At 42.0% G+C, this 20664-nt stretch overlaps 1 protein-coding gene across 1 annotated transcript in view; it reads right to left on the reverse strand.

Moving 5' to 3' along the window:
• Nucleotides 1-20664, reverse strand: part of ADAMTSL3 (ADAMTS like 3) — a 157278-nt gene that overhangs the window by 23287 nt on the left and 113327 nt on the right. The window contains exons 12-18 of the mRNA XM_081337175.1: nt 17555-17605; nt 13394-13598; nt 11762-11909; nt 11029-11113; nt 6448-6737; nt 2980-3109; nt 1814-2006 (exon numbers count right to left, since the gene is read on the reverse strand). Of these exons, the coding sequence (XP_081193301.1) occupies nt 1814-2006; nt 2980-3109; nt 6448-6737; nt 11029-11113; nt 11762-11909; nt 13394-13598; nt 17555-17605 (1102 nt within the window). The remainder of the gene's footprint in view (nt 1-1813; nt 2007-2979; nt 3110-6447; nt 6738-11028; nt 11114-11761; nt 11910-13393; nt 13599-17554; nt 17606-20664) is intronic.

Raw genomic sequence — 20664 nt, forward strand, 5'->3', positions numbered from 1 at the left:
TAGCTCACGCCTGGTGCTTTGCCGTCATTTTCTTTAGACCAGGCCTTATGTTGGAAATCCAAATAGTTGGACTCATGTCGTCCTTCAGAGCCCAGGTGGAGGATCCCATGAGTAAAGACCCTGCAATGTTTTCAAAGGTCTTGGAGAAATATTGCCTCAGCAGGACTTGGTCTTATATTGTGTGGACTCCAGAGGCCAAGCAGGATCTGACCTGGTTAGTACTTGGAAGGGAGACCAGGATGATCTGCTAGGCTGCAGGCTACATTGTGAAATCCAACATCCTGGCAAATGCAGTGGAAAACCACTTTCTGATCCTATCACTCCATGGTCAATCCACAAAGTCAACAGGAGCCAAGCTTGACTCAAGGGCATGTTTACCCAGGAAAACTAAGAAGGATCTTCTGCTCTGACAGTTTTCAGGCAACTACAGTCTCATAATTTCTGATCAAAGCAAATGATTATTTTGCAAGCCATCTTATAACTTAAGACAGAGTGACATCCTCTTCTTCTTCTTCCTTAATTCCCACTCATGTGATAAAATACAGCACAGCATCAATTACTCCTCAACAGATATTATCCATCTTTTCCTGGTTAGTACTTGCATGGGAGATTATTAGAAATGTTCTGGGCTATAAAACTTAAATTGGGAAATTGAAAAAAAAGAACTTACTATTTTCTGCCAAGAAAGCTATTTAGAAGTGGCCATGAAGTCACAGGAGCTGAGCTCAACTCTCAGGAGCCATTCACAGAAACGTTACATCAGGGAGAAGGATTCAAGCCTAATCTCTTACATGTGCAGAAAACCCTTCATCTATGCGATCCCATTTCCTCAGCTTATATTGACAAATTTATCACTGCTCATGAGAAGCAACCTTACTAGTGATTGTATATTCATATGAACCAGACTCAGCAGTTATGACTTTCAATCCAAAGTATTGATGGAAGGGACAATGACTATCACTTGATTATGAGCCAGCAGTGTCCAGCAGCAACCAAAAAAAAGCTAATACCATCCTGGGTTGTATAAACAGAGGCATAGAATCAGGATCACACGAAGTATTAGTACCGCTTTATAAAACCCTAATAAGACCACACCTGGAGTACTGCAGCCAATTTTGGTCACCATATCACAAAAAAAGATGTAGAGAGTTTAGAAAAAATTCAGAGAAGAGCAACTAAGATGATCAAAGGCCTGGAGACTAAAACATATGAAGAACAGTTATGGGACTTGGGTTTGGCTAGTCTAAAGAAAAGAATAAACAGGGGAGACACAATAGCAGTGTTCCAGTATCTGAGGGGCTGCCACAGAGAAGAGGGAGTCAAGCTATTCTCCAAAGCACCAGAGGGAAGGAAAGAAGCAATGGATGAAAACTAATCAAGGAGAGAAGCAACCTGGAATTAAGGAGAAAGTTCCTAACAGTGAGGACAATCAACCAGTGGAACAGCTTGCCTTCAGACGTTGTGGGTGTTCCATCACTGGAGATTTTTAAGAAGAGACCAGACAGCCACTTATATGAGATAGTATAGGTTCTCCTGCTTGAGTAGGGGGCTGGACTAGAAGACCTCCAAGGTCCCTTCCAGCTCTATTCTATTCTATTCTATTCTATTCTATTCTATTCTATTCTATTCTATTCTATTCTATTCTATTCTATTCTATTCTATTCTATTCTATTCTATTCTATTCTATTCTATTCTATTCTATTCTAAATTCAGAACACTGCACTATCAATGGCTTCTCATTAATCTCACTCAGCTGGAGTGTCGCTCTCCTTGGAGGTGGTTTCCAACCCTCGTAGTCGGCAGACCATCTTACCTGTTGCCATTCTTCAACATGCCAAAGTGGAGGACAGTCAAGCTGGTTGCATGCTTGTAAGGAATGAGGCTTCGGGTCTTTGCAGCTTTCTGTTCCAACCACAGAACCTCCAGGTTGCTGGCAATGCACCTGTCTGGTCTGGATTCCAACGCCACAAGTGGCAGTACATTGTGTCCAAGGTCCTACTTGCCATCTGTTCCAAAATATGATGACATCAGAGCCTTAAGCAAGCCACACCACAAAGTACAAGAGGAATGCTTTGTGAAATCACACACACACGCACACATACATGCACACACACTGAGAGCAAAACAGAGGAATGAAAATAGTTGAGAACTCTTATTTTAGCCCAGCACTGTGCACCACCACAGGATATCTTCCACCAAAACACTTTCATCGTTCATCCCCAAAGCCCTGCGCTTTTCATTGCACCACTTTTAGGATATGGCAACATCCGAGTACCACCAGTCACCTAGCAAGGTGTCAAAAACTTGATGACCAAGAAAAAAAAAAGGAAAAAAGTGATGAAGTACAGGTAGTCCTCGACTTACAACAGTTCACATAGTGACTGTTCGAAGTTAAAATGGCACTGAAAAACATGCCCCCACAGCCACAGCCGAGCAAGACACCTGCCTGCCCGCCCGGCGGCGCTCTTCCTCCTGTCTGAGGTTTTCATTGTTGTGAGCATTTCTGTTGAGGATTGGCAGCGGGGGTGGGGTGGGGTGGGGTATTTTGTTTTTATTCTCCCCCCCTTCTGAGTGGTTGCAGCAGGTTTTGGTCACTTCACATGACCCTGGGACACTGTGACCGTCATAAATATGAATCAGTTGCCAAGCATCTGAATGTAAATCACAAGACCCTGGAGATACTGCAACATTCCAGCTGATTGGTGCTTCTTCTGGGCTCAGAAGCGCTAGGATCAGCGCTGAGCTCCAGATGGAGCCTGGCGCTGATCCTGGTGCTTCTGCTAAGCCCTGACAGCCCTGCAGCTCCAGCCATCTCTCGCTCAGGCTTGTGCGGTGCTGCCACTAGTTCAGCTCATTCCCCTCCCCAGCTACCACTTTTCTAGGATGGTCGCATACCACCTGCCAGGTGCCAATGTACCACAGGTGGTACCCGTACCACTGGTTGAAAAGCCCTGCCCAAAGGCATTACCTACTTCCTACCTTGGGGGGCAAAGCCTTGCATTGCACACAAGGCTCATTGCTGGCGGTCTCTTTGAACTGTCGCACAGGCTATCATTGACGGCTTGTTTTGTCTCTTCGTGTAAGCAGACAGCAATGGCGTCTTGAGTCCCTGGGTGGTAAAACAAACCAACAGGCCATCACTGACCTCGAATCTTTTGCAACAGAGTAATATTGAAAAATATTTCTATATATACATTCTTCCGCCGTAATTTATGTGAAGGTAATGCTTCTAGGATACCTACTCCGATTCCTTGTCGGTTCTTCGGCGCACAATTCTACTGGTTTACAGAATAACAGAGCTGGAAGGGACCTTGTAGGTCATCTAGTCCAGCCCCCTGCTCAAGCAGGAGACGCTGTACCATTTCTGACAAGCGCCTGTCCAGTCAGCAGCAAACTATGGGAGGGTGGGTGGTCAGAATCTTTATGAAACTACCACATAACAGTTTTCAAGAAATGGATCACTTGGTCTAGCTCCCCTGCCCAGGACTGTACCATCTCCCTCTTCCCTTGCCAGCCACATACTGTTCCCTTATTCTTAAGTTAAACCCGATAAACATTCAGGTAGATTTTGCCTGCTGCAAATTAAGATGGTTATTCCAAGGACTAAAATCTGGAGCAATGGAGAACAGGCCTTGGTTGCATTCTGCACGACACCTTCTTAGCCCTTTGAAGAGTTCCCTCATTTCCCCAAGCCCACTCCCACGGTCTTTGGTCAAGGTTTAATACACTCAATTCCTTCAGTCTATTTTTACAGGACCTGGTTGCCAATCCTTGCTCATTCTTTTCACCCTTCTCTGAACCGATTCCAATTTTTCCGAATCTTCTTAAATTTTAACGGGTAGATATTTTTTTTTTAAAGAAAAAGAAAATGAAAGCAGAGTTTGGCCAGAGGACATCAGAATTCTTACCTCCTGTGATTTTGAAAAAACTATACTATTAATCCAGTTTTACTGCATCCAGTTTTGGTCACCGCATTACAAAAAAGATGTTGAGACTTTGGGAAAAGTGCAAAGAGCAACTAAGATGATTAAAGGCCTGGAGACTAAAACATATGGAAAATGGTTGCAGGATTTGAGTTTGGCTAGTCTAGAGAAAAGAAGGACTAGGGGGGGTGACATGATAGCAGTATTCCGGTATTTGAGAGGCTGCCACAGAGGGGGGGGGGTCAAGCTATTTTCCAAAGCACCAGAAGGCAAAACAAGAAACAATGGATGGGAACTAATCAAGGAGAGAAGCAACCTGGAATTAAGGAGAAACTTCCTAACATTGAGAACAATTAACCCGTGGAACGGCTTACCACCAGAAGTTGTGGGTGTTTCATCACTGGATGCTTTTGAGAAGAGACTGGAGAGCCATTTGTCTGAAATGGCATAGGGTTTTCTGCTTGTGAAGGGGTTTGGACTAGAAGACCTCCAAGGTCCCTTTCAGCTCTCTTCTGATTGAATAGACTTGACTTTTAATAAAACTATACTTTTCTCAACAAATGGAGACAAAGATTGTTTCTATTTATTTATTTTATTTTTATTTATTTGACTTATATACCGCCCTATTCCCATAGGACTCAGGGTGGTTTACAGGGCAATTAAAACCATACAATACAAAAATTAAAATAAATTATGCCCTTTCCAAGCATGGAAATATACTAAGATATATAGCAAATGAATTTCTTTCTGAACCATAATTCCACTATTGAGGTTCTTGGAACAAAACGGATCCAAAGGGAGATTTATTTATTTATTTAGCATATGGCTGGTCACACACAATCCAAAGGGAGAATATAAATACAATGGCTAAGAAAACAATGTCAGCTGTAAGGATGTGGTTTTAAATGATAGATCACACTTTTTCTTCATTGCATTGCACAGAAAAACCAAATATTGTTGACATGAAGGCTAACTTTCTTCTTTGGTAATAATATTCCCTAAACATTTGGAGCACCAATTGAACACCATCGTCATTTATTTAGAGGTTTAAGGGGGAGCAGATCTGACAGACAGCTCTTACGGTCTTACTATTGAGCACCCTCATTTTCTGCTTTACTTGCCACTGGAGAAAAATGATGTTTTAAGTGATGGATCAGCTGTTGAAAACAGGGGCACCACCCTAAAATGCAACGCTCAAATCCCAAAATGCAAAACACTGTCACACTTCATCTCCTTGCATTGCAAATCTTTCTAGCAAATGTTGCGCAGAGTCCATTTTATGGGGTGCAAAGATGCCTCGGAAGACTCATGCATATTCGAGATGGTAAAACAAAGAAGTAATTCCCACCATCCGACTAAACGAAATAGAACCGAAGTCGCTCGCTGAATGAGCTTTCATTGGTATTAGAGGGTACTGGAGAAACACACATAATGCGATATGCAAGATTGAAAACGGTCACAGTTCAAGGAATCTGTTTCCTTCCTTTCAGATGCATTTCCCCCTCGTGATTTTACCAGGGCTGCAAATCTGATCTCAAGACAGCTTAATATTTCTCTTTTGTTAAAAGATTTGCAGGATTTCAAGCACCTTTTGTCCTTTCGCTGCATTGCCTAATAAAAACGAAGAGCCTCGTTATTCGGTAAAGTACGTTCCCGGAAAACCTCACATTTCATTCGATGCTGTTTGTTTTCACCTGCAGGACAGCTAGACAATTATTGCCATAAATATCTCTTCTCCTAATTCGTCAGGAAAGGCTTTCTCAAACACTCCATCGTTACTAAAGAGGCCCATTTTTATTTTTAGCTGACTCTGTGGAAATTGTAAGACTGGAGGAGAAGGTAAGAGGGTAAAACTGTTGACTTCCACTAATTAGTTATAAACCGGGTAAGGATTTTTATCCCTGGATATGAGTGATAAGTGACTTTTATAAGACCATCTCCAGCAGTTACATCTGTCTCCAATCATTCAAAATTACATTACATCATAACTGGATATTATCCATGGCACACAAAGGGGAAAAAAAACAACAACCCAAGGTGTGACCTGGGGGAAAATCATTTGGCAGGCACACCTTGCTCTTCATTAATCCACCAGTTGAGTGATCAACTATAGATAGTCCTCGACTTACGACTCATTTAGTGACCGTTCAAAGTTGCAACCGGAAAAAAAAGCGAATTATGGCCATTTTTCATACTTATGGCTGTTTCAGCATCCCCAGGGTCACGTGATCAAGATTCGAATATTTGGCAACTGACTCATATTTAACAACTTGACTCACTTAACAGCTGCAATGATTCACTTAACAACCGTGGCAAGAAAGGTCGTAAAATGGGGCAAAACCCCCTTAACTGATGTCTCACAGCAACAGAAACTTTGGGTTTAACTGTGGCCGTAAGCCGAGGACGACCTGCACGCTCACATTTCAGCCCTCAAATGTCTAGCAGCCACCCCTGAGATGGGCATGAGTTACTATTATAATGGTTGCTATGAGCGCAAAGCACGCAAAATGTAAGTGCGTAATACCTCCATTGCATGTAGCTGAGCAGGGAGTAAAGCCGATGTATTCCCAGTCATAAAAAACTTTACCGGCCTCTTCGGAGGGTATGAAAGACAGGGTGTATGGGACAGGATCTGCATCACACGGTTCCAGCTGGCAACTCCGCTCGGTCAATGGTTTGGGTCCTTCACATTCATCGTCAGGCAGCTCCACCTCAGCCTGAGTAAACGCAAGATAAATGTGGCACTTGACATCACGCATCTGAGTACCATGGCCGCAAGAGGCACTGCAAGGGGACCAAGGCTCGGGGACAAACCTGCAACAAAACCACATCATAACAACCTTTGGTGTCTATGTGTAGGACGAGATCAAGTCAACCAAACACCAACCAACATGCTGTCCCTTTTTCTCCGAGTCTCATCTTACTTTAATTTAGCCTCTCTAGTCCTGATTGTTCTCCCAAAGGTGCTTTTTTTCCCACAAGGCAACTGAACTTTCTTGGGTTTTTTTGTCCCTTTGAAAATGTTTTGCTTCTTCAGTTCTGCTTCTTGGACGAGAAGTGAAACATTTTCAGAGGAAGGAAGGAAGGAAGGAAGGAAGGAAGGAAGGAAGGAAGGAAGGAAGGAAGGAGGAAGAAAGAAAGAAAAAGAAAGAGAAAGGAGAGAAAGAGAAAAAAGAGAAAAAAGAGAGAAAGAGAGGAAAGAAGAAAGAAAGAAAGAAAGAAAGAAAGAAAGAAAGAAAGAAAGAAAGAAAGAAAGAAAGAAAGAAAGAAAGAAAGAAAGAAAGAAAGAAAGAAAAAGAAAGAAAGTAAGTTGCTTTTTTGGAAAAAGCAGCATGAAGTCTAGGACTTCAGCTCCATTCTCTTCATGCAGCATGAAGAGACATTTCACCTTCTGTTCCCATCTCATTCCTGTTCACCCTTCCTGGCTAACCTAGAGAGGGGAGTTTAGCCCTAACAAACACGGGGCTGTTTGGAGTTAAAACTAACCCTGCATCTACATTGTTGAAACTTAAAAGGTTGTCGCCTCACTCTTTTTCCATCTCTGAGAAGGCTTTGACAAAATTCTGATTATATTTCAAAAGAGTTGGACGTTATCGCTAAACTCAATTAACCCATTAATATATATATATATATACAGTATATGGTTGTTATCTCACAATGGCCGGGAAGACATCCAAAATATGCAGATAACTGTAAGTTCCGATAAATGAAAAAGCTATTTACAAGAGGGCTCCATCCATCATTCCCTTTCCGTGGCATTTTCATAAGAGGTTCTTCAAATAAATGGAAGTCACATGGCAATAACTGCTTGGCAATTTCTGCACCTCGGCAGAGAAGAATGTTTGCAGGGAGGAGGGAAGAAACCTACTGTTGCCCTAATGGTCTCTGCAGTCACTTCTGACAAGATCTAAAAGGCAAATCATGGTCTGAAGGTATCTGACGCAGCAACCTTGCTAACGTTAAAAACCATAATTCAAGAGAATACTTGAAAGAAAAACTCCCTAGGAATTTTGCTTAGGTGTTTTAAGTCTCATGGAAGAAAAAGAAGATATAAATGCAACAAATAAAGAACCAGTTTTGGGGGCAGCAATGGAAGACAAAGGGGGTGCTTTTAAATCCCTAATATTATCCACCCACCTAGCACATCTCTCTATCTGCAAAGTGTGAAAGCTTATCGTTCTTCAGCTAGTCAATGGCAAGGCTTCCCTTCAGGCTGCATCCTATTTTGAAGAGTATATGTATTTCTTTACCCAACCATCCTATGGGCTAATGCTCTTTACACTTTCTTAGCTACAAGACATTTAAATTAAATCTCTGGTCATTGGATGCTTGTGCTATTGCTGCAAAACAGCTGCGTGAAGAGCAGCACTCACTATTAACAAGCTGAGACAAATAATGTTCCATCAGCTGTGTAACGGGCAACATAAAAGAGGCTGTGCTAACATATGGCACTCCACAGCAATAGCAAAATGAAGTGACGTCAATTCTACCCATTGCATAGCTCAGACAGAGTCCCACCCAAACACTTTTCTTGGAAAGTCACAGAGGTAATAGCAATAGCAATATATATATATATTCTGTAATTCTGTAAATCGTCTCTCCAATGGTCATCCACTTCCTTGGCTTCCCATACTTTCATTAAAACCCGCGAGAAGATATAACGAAGGAACTCCTAACAGGCCCATTTAGACTGGGGATATATGGCATCTGAAGAGGCTTCCAAGAAATGAGGGGGGGAAAAGTGTAACAGATTTGCAACTTCCATCCCTTCCAAGAAGTTAGCTAGTTCATGAACGCCATGAAGAGAACAGAAAACCAGATCTATTTCTCAGGGGAAGAACAGGTTTTGAAAAACCTGAACATTATATATCAGGATATACCACAGCATTAATTTAATGTTAACTGAAACTCAGGACTTGCTTCTAGTCATGGATAAGGGGAACAGGAGATGGATCCTGAGGACTTTTTCTAGTTCCCCTCAATGAATCTTCATTACCTTGCGTAGGCATTAGCCCAGATATGTGACCATTCTAAGGTACATATTATCACTCATTGGTAGCTAACATCTGGTGAAAATCTTCAGATAGGAATCTACAGATGTGAATCTATGAATGAAAACATTTGAACTGACTAAATGAAATCTGGAAACCCTATCACTTCCTCTTCCCATCACAAGTCCACCAGTTTCGGCACTTGGCCTCTTTTAAGATGCAGCCAAGACCTCTATTTATTTAAGCTTATTAAAAGAAAAAAAAAGGATGTATGGAATCCTTTTATAAAGGATTATTGAAAAGCCTGCTGTAAATAATGAAGGCTCACGAGAGAAACGTTTACAATAATGATGGGTTTCAACTATCATCACATTCTACCAGTAAAAACCAGAAAGGCTAAACCTCCATTTTCTTTGGCTTAGCTTTACAAACAGTCTTCAAAATGAGGGGGGGGAACCTCACTATTTTTCTAATTTAAATAATTTTTAAAAGACTTTGCAAAAACACATTATATGAAATTCGGGACACAGGCAAGGGCACATATACCAATCTCCAGGGGCAGAAGAATTTAATTTTAATATATTATTTTGGCATATTTTGGAGAGTCTCTCCGTATTGCCGCATTTTATAAAGCTAAAGCTAAGGCTGATAGCACCACAGACAATTCAAATAAAAAGCTATGAAATGAAAACTAGCTTTGACGCACTGGAAACTGAACAAATTCCTACATTTTCATCATTAAATCGCTTATCCTTTTCCAGAAGGATACATTACTCATTCCAAACCCAGAAAAGGATTTGGTGTGGATCTTGAGATGTTGTTAATTAACTGCAAAACTAGGAAAATTAAATATAGAGAAGTGCAGAAGAAAAGCTTAGCCTGACTTAGGGCATTATCTACCTCAATTCTGTGAAGGATCTCAATGAGAGAATGCTTAAATATCTCCAAGTTAAGGAGAGCTAAAAAAAGAAAAACATTTTTTTTTACTTTTAGGAAGCTTGTCTTAATATTTAAACCAGACATGTCAAACACAAGGCCTGGGGGCCAGATCCGGCCTGTGAAGTGGTTTCATCCGGCCCGCGAAGCCATCCTGGAAATAGGGAGGGAACGGCCCCCGCTGCCTTGGCCCTGGCCCAGAGACCCTCTTCCTGCCAGAGATCCTCAGATCTGTCCCACTCCTGCCCAGGCCCCCATAGGCACCCTTGATGCCATGCCCACTCAATAGGCCACACCCACTCTAGCCACACCCACCCACTAGGCCACGCCCACCAGGCCATACGCACCCGGCCCCCTGTGGGCAACCTCAATGCTGATGTGGCCCTCAGTGAAATTGAGTTTGACACACCTGATTTAAACAAAGACAGCTTTCTGACAATTCCTATATATGGGTTTGAATCTTGCCTTCAAATCTATTGCCTACAATCCCTAGATACGTAGTTTTTGTATCGGTTGACTTAAACCAGGGATAGGGAACTATGGCCCTTTTATGGCTTGTGGACTTCAACTCCCAGAATTCCCGAGCCAGCCAGGAATTGCTGGCTCAGGAATTCTGGGAGTTGAATCCACAAGTCATTAAGGGGCCATAGTTCCCCACCTCTGACTTAAGCAAAATATCTGGCAATACATTTATCAAAGGATGTCAGACCTAAACAGAGCTACTGTAGTCAATTATTTCAAGAGGAGGCAGAGAGGGAGAAAATGAATGAATGAATGAATGAATGAATGAATGAATGAATGAATGAACGAATGTTTGGATCACCAGAGATTTCCATATAGGCATCACTAACATTCTTCTCTGCTCTTCCCTCTTCATGCAAAGTTCACCACTCAATTTTTCTAGAGCTATTCTGGGGCAAAAGTCACCCATGCAAAATACTTTCTGACAGGTCAATTCTTCAAATAGCCAGAAAACCATTGTGACACTTCTGAAGCTAATAATTCAAATGTTTTGGCTGCCATGTCCCCCCCTCCACCGCCCCCTATAATTGACCAGCCCAAGAAAATTCAAACGCCAGATGAATTGGCAGGAAATAGCAAACTTTACCAACAGTCAGGAAAATGCATCAGGGATTTAGTTTCCATATCAGAAAAAAAGAAAAATAAAGCAAACTCACATGGGTTCTTCAGACACAATCCTAGTCTCTTCCATTTCATGGGCTTGCTTGAACCAAGGCACTATGGCTTCAATGGGGCTTTTCTCTGGAAGAGGAAATACGTGTATGTTGGTCAACGCTGAGACTGGAGGGAATGCAGTACAACAGGGGTCTTCAAACTTGGCCCTTTTATGACCTGTGGACTTCAACTCCCACAATTCTTCAGCCAGGCATGCTGGCTGAGGAATTCTGGGAGTTAAAATCCACATGTCATAAAAGGGCCAAGTTTGAAGACCCCTGCAGTACAAAGATGATGCCAGGGACATAAGGCTAGTATGAGAGAAGGACAAGGGGGGACATGATAGCAGTGTTCCAATATCTCAGGGGTTCCACAAAGAAGAGGGAGCCAAGCTATTCTTCAAAGTGCCTGAAGGCAGGACAAGAAGCAATGGATGGAAACTAGTCAAGGAGAGAAGCAACCTAGAACTAAGGAGAAATTCCCTTACAGTTAGAACAATTAATCAGTGGAACAACTTGCCCCCAGAAGTTGTGAATGCTCCAACACTGGAGGCTTCAAGAAGAGGTTGGACAACCATTGTCTGAAATGGTATAGGGTTTCTTGCCTGAGCAGGGGGTTGGACTAGAAGACCTCCAAGGTCCCTTCCATCTCCTATTCTTCTTTATTTCTGTTTCTATTCTATTGTTAGGCAGCCATATGAATTTTCTAAGTAAATGAAGAGAATATTCCAGTTACCTTTGGGTTTATGACAAGGGACTGGCACTAGGCACTCTTCCTTTATGTGGAGTTTTAACTGAGGATTACAACCACCAGTATGCTGTCCGTGGTGATCAATACACAGAACCACTCGGTAGCGTAACCCTTGGCCGCAGGTCACGGTGCACTGTAGAAAGGGATATATCAGTCAAAAACTAAGGTGGCTAACAAATGTCGCAGTATTGCTATGCTGCCCTTTGTACCATCCATGGTGTCTGGCACTCATAAACCTGGTTATCAGAATGTTTTGTCATCTTTCTGATCAAGAAATTAGAATCTTCCTTCTGCAAGACCTAACTTGGATCAACACTATCAAGATTGCCAGCTGTTAGAAGCAAAGGGTCAGGGCCATACGTTAAGTTGCAGTTCAGAAAGGTTTTTTTGCTCAAGCCTATACTCAAGAATCTAGTCAACTAAAGTTCAGTACTAAACTGATGCCAGATAAGGATCAACAGAGTTCAAGGGGAAATGGACTTGAAGCATTTGTGGCAATGTAACAATTCTAGGCTGATGATGCACTTAACTCTACCATCACCACCACCCAGGTCTGCCTGCTCTTCTTCTACAACAGCTGGGTTTTCCCCCCAAAGGTTTTGGTTCTAACTAAGATTGCAGGGATCAAGAAGGCATAACTGCGGGATGTAGGAAGTTCTAAGCAAGACCATGTTTTTGTTTACAAAGTCAGTCGTATCAAGCTCAGTAGATTTTGTACTTCCAAATTTGGTGACTACTTTTTGTGTGGCTCCAGGACCTCCAAGTATTATTGGTATTACATTATTTATTGCTTTGCATTTTGCATTTTGCATTTAGAATAGACTTGAGCACTATAATAAAGTAGAATTCTAAGACAAACACATATATTATTTGCTATTTTCTCCTCCCAAACACTCACAAGGAGGTTTCTGATTGTTGTGTAGTACATTTGGTGTATGTGTAGCGGGGGGGGGGGAGACAGATTACCAGAATGCACATATTCCTTTTACATTCGTTGAAACTGTGATATGGACAAATTGGACGACCGTCCATCTAAGAAGCCTTTTTTTTTTCACATGGAGTTTTAGCATTGCAACCCTGAATCCCAATAACTAAAAATATTCTGGAGGTTACATTTATCTATATGCAAGTATTAATGCTATCAGTATAGGTACTCCTTGACTTACAACAGTTCATTTAGTGAGCGTTCAAAGTTACGACGACAGTGAAAAAAAGTGACTTATGACCACTTTTCATGTGCTCATAATTCAGACGCTGGGCAACTGACTCATATTTATGACGGTCACAGTGTCCCAGGATCATGTGATCAACTTTTGTGACGTTCTGACTAGCAAAGTCAGATTCACTTAACAAGCGTTACTAATTTAACAACTGTAGTGATTCACTGAACAACTATGGCAAAAAAAGGTCACAAAATGGAGCAATACTCGCTTAACCAATGTCTCGCCTAGCAATAGAAAACTTGGGCTCAACTGTGTTCGTGGACTACCTGGGTGACGTACACCCAAATATGCAAGGAAGTTTCCATATAATGTGTCATCAATCATCCCAACCATTGGCTACAACTGAAAGCTTCACACACCCCCTCAAAGAAGCTTAAATATTCTGCTTCCTTACCTGTGACCACTCCAGAGCTATCCACTTAGGGCAATCGAATAGGTTGCAAGCTTGCATGACCCTGGGTTTAGGAGCATACATACATTTCCATTCGTCTACTTGCAATATCTCCCCATGCATGGTCTCTTCCACACAGACAAAGCTTCTTCTCTGAATTCCTCCTCCACATGAAACTGAGCAAGTGGTCCAAGGATTGTGCTCCCAGCTGTTGGAATGAAATAACAGCATCCCAAGAAAAGGCAATTGAATTTCTATCTGGTTTTCAGATGCAAGTGATAATGAAAATAGTAGACTGCCTTTTCCCTTGGCCATTGAGACTTAACCATGTGCAAAATACTTCTGTTTCAACCAGATGCAAATCTAAAGCGATGATTCTGGACACGGAGCTTGGAAAAAAAAAGCTTGCTTTTAAGTTTGAGGCATTTCCCTGATAGTCCTGACAGCCTATTCCAGACACAAAACAACTCCATTTTCAATTCAGATTTGAGCATTCAGAACACACAATGGTTATGTGGAAAAAAAGGTACACCCTTAAGATGTAAAACCTTTGGTAGTAAGACTTTTGACTGAATCCCAACAGCATAATTCAATTTTATGTGAAAATTTTATACAGGTAGTAATCAACTTAGGACCATAATGGAGTCTCAAATTTCCATCATAAATCATAACAGTCAATTATTCCCACTGCATAACTCAGGCAGAGTCCCATCCGAAAACTCTTCTTGGGAAGTCATAGAGATAATAGCAATAGCGCTTAGACTTATATACTGCTTCATAGTGCTTTTCAGTCCTCTCTACACACTCAACATCTTGCCCCCAACAATCTGGGTCCTCATTTGATTGACCTCAGAAAGATGGAAGACGGAGTCAACCTTGAGCTGGTCAGGATCGAACTCCTGGCAGTGGGCAGAATCAGCCTGCAATACTGAATTCTAACCACTGTGCCACTATGGCTCAGTTTGATAAGAAATCCAATCCAGGAGAAATGGAGCATAAATCCATAAGGTACTTTCAAATAACAGCTCCCAAAGATGCCAAAGGCAGAGCAAGAATGTTGCTTGTCTGAAATGATTCATAAAACTCTCCCCTTGGAATAAATTAATCACATCATTCACAAACCGAACACGAAACTTGCTGCATGTTGAGTGTTGACATTTCAACCAAGTTTCCATGATCAAAACCAGACAGCGCGTGAGAGCGTAGAGCTAATGGTTTCACCATCACCCCTGATAAATACGCTCATCTGCTGTTATCGTTTCATTAGCTTAAGCATGGGAATGATTGATGAGATATAAAACAACCGAAAGGCTAGTTTTTAAACTGTTCCACTACTAGTGCTGCATTGCATTTAGAGTAGAGCCTTCCAAATTAACTCAGCAGAAACCCTGGGGCAGGGCTGCAGGCTGCAAAAACCCATGAGGGGCCACTAAAAAAAATGACAACTCCCTCTGAACAAGCTCTCCTATTTTAACATGTATGAAAAATTAACCTGTGTTTGATTGCGCATTACCCAATAACCTTGGTCCAGATATCCTTCCTTGGAAAACATAAAGAGCTTTGTGGTTTGGAGAAAGTTTATTGATGTATCCTCTGGGTATCATTTCCATCAAAAACTTATCTCCCCCTCAAATGAAAGCAAATGAAAGAACAATTAACCAATGGAACAGCTTGGCTGGGGGAGTTGTGGGTACACCGTAGCCGCAGGTTTTCAAGAAAGGATCGGACAACCATTTATCCAGAACGATATACATTTTCCTGCCTTGAGCAGGAGGTTGGACTAGAAGACCTCCAAGGTCCCTTCCAGCACCTATGATTCTTTTTCGATTGCACGATCCTAGCTGAGCTCAAGCTTGTAGGTGTGAAACCTGAGCTATGGAACAAAGCCAAAGAAATCTGTAAAAACCACTGTGTTCTTTTGACACCGAGATTAAGATATATTTATTCCTTTCGGCTTGCAATGTCAGCTTCTGCTATTTCTAATTCTGTCTCTGTTTTGAGGGTTCCTTTGTCTTGTCTTGGAGGTGAACGATCGTCGTTTCTGAAGCTGTACTTTTACACTGATGGGTTTTTGTCTCTGCAAGCCACTTTCAGAAATCCTTTTAGTCAACGAATGCACAAGTATTTACGGTGCCAGGGTACACTCTGCTAATATAGCATATGAGAAGAGACAGGGATAAAGGTGTATATTCAGAAACATATTGGTTTCCCACATTAGTGTCAGGCTTGGAGAAAATGCTCAGCAGTTGTTCTCAAAACGCCTAGTTCAATTTTAAATTCCCAGCTCGCTATTCTAATAGGACATTGAAAGAGCAGGTGGATCCCTGTCCTTTAAGACAGGAGCGTCTAAGCAGGCATCTGCATTAGTGGGATCTGGTGAGCATTGAAACTGAAATTGAAAACATGACGGGAGTCTGCATTAATGGTTCCTGCAGAGGAACATGCAAATAGTGGTTGACAGATTATTATTGTCTATAATATATAGCTTTCCAGTAGCAAGTTCATAACCAAATAGTAGAGATCTTAGATGCAGTAGTCAGTAGTCTGCAGCAACATAGACTCGAAACACTTCAGACGTTTTAAATCTTGATTAGGAAGTAAAGAAAATTTACCTGTCAAATGCAGCGATTAGATTTGAATATGCCGTAATGCACTGTGGATGTGTGTATAGTGCAGTTGGTCTACATCTGCATTTCTTTATTTCATCAGTTCAAAAAGACATGCTCGATCCCCAATTCCTGGGAGGATATTACAGGGATGGCAAAAGGAGCTTCTGGAACAGTGCATGGTTTTTTTGGTTTTTTCCCCAGAGGCTGGACTGGTCAAGGTCTGCTTCGCACTCCAGAAAGTTTTTAAACTGTAAAATCTTTTGGAATGGCTTTAAAGGAACATGTGTATACAGTATGTGTAAGGATGTAGAACTGGGAGGGGACATGTAGCGTGGGAATTTTTTTCTCTCTCCAAGTTTTCTCCATCTGTTTAAAGATTCCACTGATGCATTTGCAGCCTGAGTTATGGCTCAGATCATTCAAGATCCTCTGCACAGGCTGACTTCCACCTCTTATCCCAAGTCCCTCATTTGGCTAATGAAGTCTGCATCTTGCTCTACTGCAGGGGTCTTCAAATGTGGCCCTTTTATGACTTGTAGACATCAATTCCCAGAAATCCTCAGCCAGGCATGCTGGCTGAGGAATTCTGGGAGTTGAAGTCCACAAGTTATAAAAGGCCCACGTTTGAAGACCCCTGCTCTACTGGATCATGAAGGAAGCTTCCATATGGTTCTACCACTTATCAGCATTTAGAACTTAAAGGGAGGAGAGGATGCAGTCAAATCTAAGCCAACTTCTTTGTCTTCGTTTCTGCTCTGTCCCTGGAATTCTACCTGCCAGGTAGGAATTCTGCAATACAATAACTGAAGGTATCAGAGGATCTCAGAGGAACCTGCTGTGGCTTCATAAGTAGTGAACAAAGGAACTAAGTCAAGGAGAAATGGGTGTCTGCCACTTTGAAAGAAAGTATTCTTTCTAGCCATGGGGAAACCATGAAGTCATTATGCCTGATCTCACTTCTTCCTTCCTTCACTTACTGTGGAGTAAAAGTAAGTAGGAATATTTGCTTGATTCTAATGTTTAGAGTTATTCTGTGTTATTATGCAATGCAGATTTTTTAAAAAAGGGGAAAAAACCCCACCCAAATCACAAAATGGACAATGAGATAGCCATAGGCAATGCAATATGTTATCTCTTTCCATAGGTAGAAATCTAACGATTACCCCCAGCTTCTAAACCCATTGAAATTTTACGAAATTCAGGATTCAGTGCAGATCATTTGTTCATTAATACCTTTGGGGGGAGTTGTCTTTATTTAGCCTGCTTCCATATTGTACTCAGCCATTATTATCTTAGCATATCTTGATAATGGAATACCTGCTCTTAAGTAGGCAAGTGGATTAATGTATTTAAATGCCCGGTACTCTGGAGTGACTTTATCTCAACAACCAAATGTCACAGACGGTCAAATTCAGACATTACCATCTATGGCAACAATAAATTCCTTGTCTTTGTCTTGAGTAAGCAGGAGATTGTATGTATGAAATTATAAACTGCAGTAGGCTATCAATGGAATGCTAATATCCTGTATCTTGTAAGCGTCATACATACATACCGGGGAAGTGGCTGGAAATGATCATAGGGCATGATTTCCTTAAATCCATCACTGTGAATAAAGCAGAGGCATTTACAAAGTTATTTGCCAGATGCCAGATTACAATTATCCATTTGATGTATTCCATTATAAACAAAACGCACAGCAGTGGTACAGCGGGTGTTCTCTTCTTGGCTGTCGTACCTTAATTGTTGAACTTAATTTTCCCAAGGAGGTAAGTGAGGAAATCAGTTAGCTAACAAAGAGGAATATAATTCCGGGACTTTTTGTAAAAACACAAAATTACTGCAGCAGTCATTTTCCTAGTCCCTAAGAAGAGTTGGTGGGGTGGGTGAATGGGGGAGAGGTCTGGAAGCTGATTTTACTTGAGAGATTATGACATCCACAATTAACTCATTGTGCCTGAGTAGAACACATTTACAGTCTCCTCCATTATTAGCTGGGATAGTGGAGCTACAGCAGAGAAAAACATATATCCAGAATCCCGGATATTAACCATCTGAAATTAGGGTATTCCTTGCCTCTTATAGAAGGAGCTGCTTCCCAAATACCATTGTGAAGTGTTTTTATACTTTCAATCCCTTTTCAGAACTCCAAGTTTTCCACAAATATTACTGTGGTTCCAAAATTCTAGAGGGATGAAACAGGCTTCCAGGTGAAAGATCTAGATGCTACCAATCTTAACATCATTGCACGGCTATTGCCTCTTTTTACAACACAGAAAAGGTGTGAAATGGAAAAATGCAGGAGGCTTCCTGTTAAGTTTGGAGCAGTAACACAAACACGCGTGAAGGTTACAATTGGTCTTTATTGGAATGGCAGACTGGAACAAAGCAAACTGGGGGAAGGAGGTTACTTTGGTCCTTTTGTACCTGTCCAGGTGAGCGCTAGCCAATGGATTCAAACCTGGTTTTCCCGCCAGGCTGTCAACCAATGGGCTTGCGAGGTTTTCCCGCCGAACGAGGCTCCTTACCGGAGCTGTCTAGCACAGCGCCTCCTGTAGTTGTTATCCTGTATGTCAGTCACATACATTACACTTCCAAGGGTCTTCAACCTGGAGAAGTTTTTCCCTCCACCTTACAGTCAGCCCTTCACGGTAAACCAAATCAGGAAAGAGACTCTGTAGGAAGATGAGAACTAAACCGAAATGTCTGGATCTTCCTTTCCACCTTCTGCTTATATTTTAGGGAGTCAGTGGTCTTGGGGGGCAGGTTAGTCTGAATCTCTCCTGCCTCTCTGGACTTAGCACGTTTCTTCTGCACCTGGTGTTTTCCTAAGGCCTCTGGATTTCTTCTCCAAGATCATCTCCCTGGTTTTCTACACGTGTAAAAGATCTGCCTGGAAGGAGGAGACTTACAAGCAGACGGTACCTTCAACCTGGACGTTCTTCTCCTCCTCCAACCTTGTTTCAAAAAGATCTGCTTGGAAATATTCTTTGCAAAAAGGGTTTTTTTTTAATTGAAATGCTTGCAAATTCTTTCCCTGTTTCCCTTCCTGCCTCTTAATTTCCGTTTTTTTAGCCTGTAAGGGCTGGCACATGTCTTTTCGTCCTCTTTCAAATGCCTTGTATATTGGTAGAACTATATAAATTAATACCGCTCCTTCGGAGATTAGCGTGCTATCTGGAATTGTGAACGTAACAAACCTAAGAGTCGTCTTGAGGCACCGAAGGGGACAGCGATATGCAAAAACTTTGTTCTGGAAGGGCCAGGGATTAAAATGGCAAAACCCAGCTTTTTTTTCCCCCTGGTGTGATTAGGAAAACAGCAGGGTCTATCTGCTTCTGCATGGATTCCAGCTCAAACCGTTAAGTCGTGGGCTCTGGTGAGCAGGAATGATGACACGAAGCTGAGTACAGTAAAACTCATTCTTTTATTCTTGCTGGAACCGTACTGGGGCTTGGGCCGCAACCAGCCACAATATATAGCCTAGCCCTTAGGTGGCAGCCAATAGGTTTGAACCTACGCTTGCCGCCTGGGACTGACCAATTGCAGGACCGGAGACGGCCTGTCTGGGTTGCTGGAGAGCCGTTAGCTCCTTCAGTAACGCATGTGGTGTAACACCACGAGCCCAATACATAACACAAACATTCTGGCCCACCTCCAGCAACTGAGCCCAGAGGACTTCATCCAAAGGATAAGTCCCACAATCTGGAAGCTGGGCATCCCAACCCTTAGACTTTGAGTCTGGTCCTAATAGCTGTGAGAAGAAGTAATGTGAAACGAAGTAGAACATTCACACACACACACACACACACACGCACACACCCCAAGAATTTTAGCACCTTCATCTGTATAATTCTCAATATTGATGGCAAGTCCTCATATTACACACCTCCCCACCCTTTAATAAAGCTCTCATGAAGCTCCTGAAAGTGTAACTGTTCGAAGCACTGGCTGCCTGTAACTCTCAGGAATGAAGGCAAATATATGTGTCCCTGGATAATGTCGCAGGATCCAATCTGAGTTGGTCACCGGGACCAAAGCTTTATTCTTTTTCCAAGTTTTCAGGCACATACAGGAGCCCCTCCGGAGGGAACTTCTCTCTCTCCAGAATATGTGCACTGGGCTGTTCTATGTGTTGTATTTATATGGTGCCTAGTTGTGTGTGGTCATCAACCTGGCCATCAACATCCTAATTAACAACTATAAGCCACATACAACCAGGCACCATATAAATACAATGTGTAAAACAGCCCAGTGCATATATCCTGGAGAAAGAGAGATGTTCTCAGAGGATGGGCTGCAGTATGAACTTGAAAGCTTGAAAGAAGACTAAACCTTTGGTCCCGGTGACCAACTCAGATTGGATCTTCCCGAGAGTTTGGGTAACCATTTATGCCCTGGATTCCAGCTTTGCAAGGATGGGCCTGCAGGAAGGATCTGGGAAGCTCTGAGCAGCTGAGCTTTTGAGATCTCAGCTGGGATATTGAGATATTCAACTGGGACTAGAAGAAAAGGACAGAATTAAAATCCACCCAAGTGTTTCTCCTTTTACTTATTGGATATATATTTAATAAATAAATAAATAAATAATAATATCAGCAATTCTGCCAGCTGGCATTTCAGGTTTGGGGCTAAATGTTGAATGTTATTTTAAGATACTTTTGC

Source organism: Vipera berus (assembly GCF_964194415.1).
Source record: "Vipera berus genome assembly, chromosome: 12".
Taxonomy (NCBI): Eukaryota; Metazoa; Chordata; class Lepidosauria; order Squamata; family Viperidae; genus Vipera; species Vipera berus.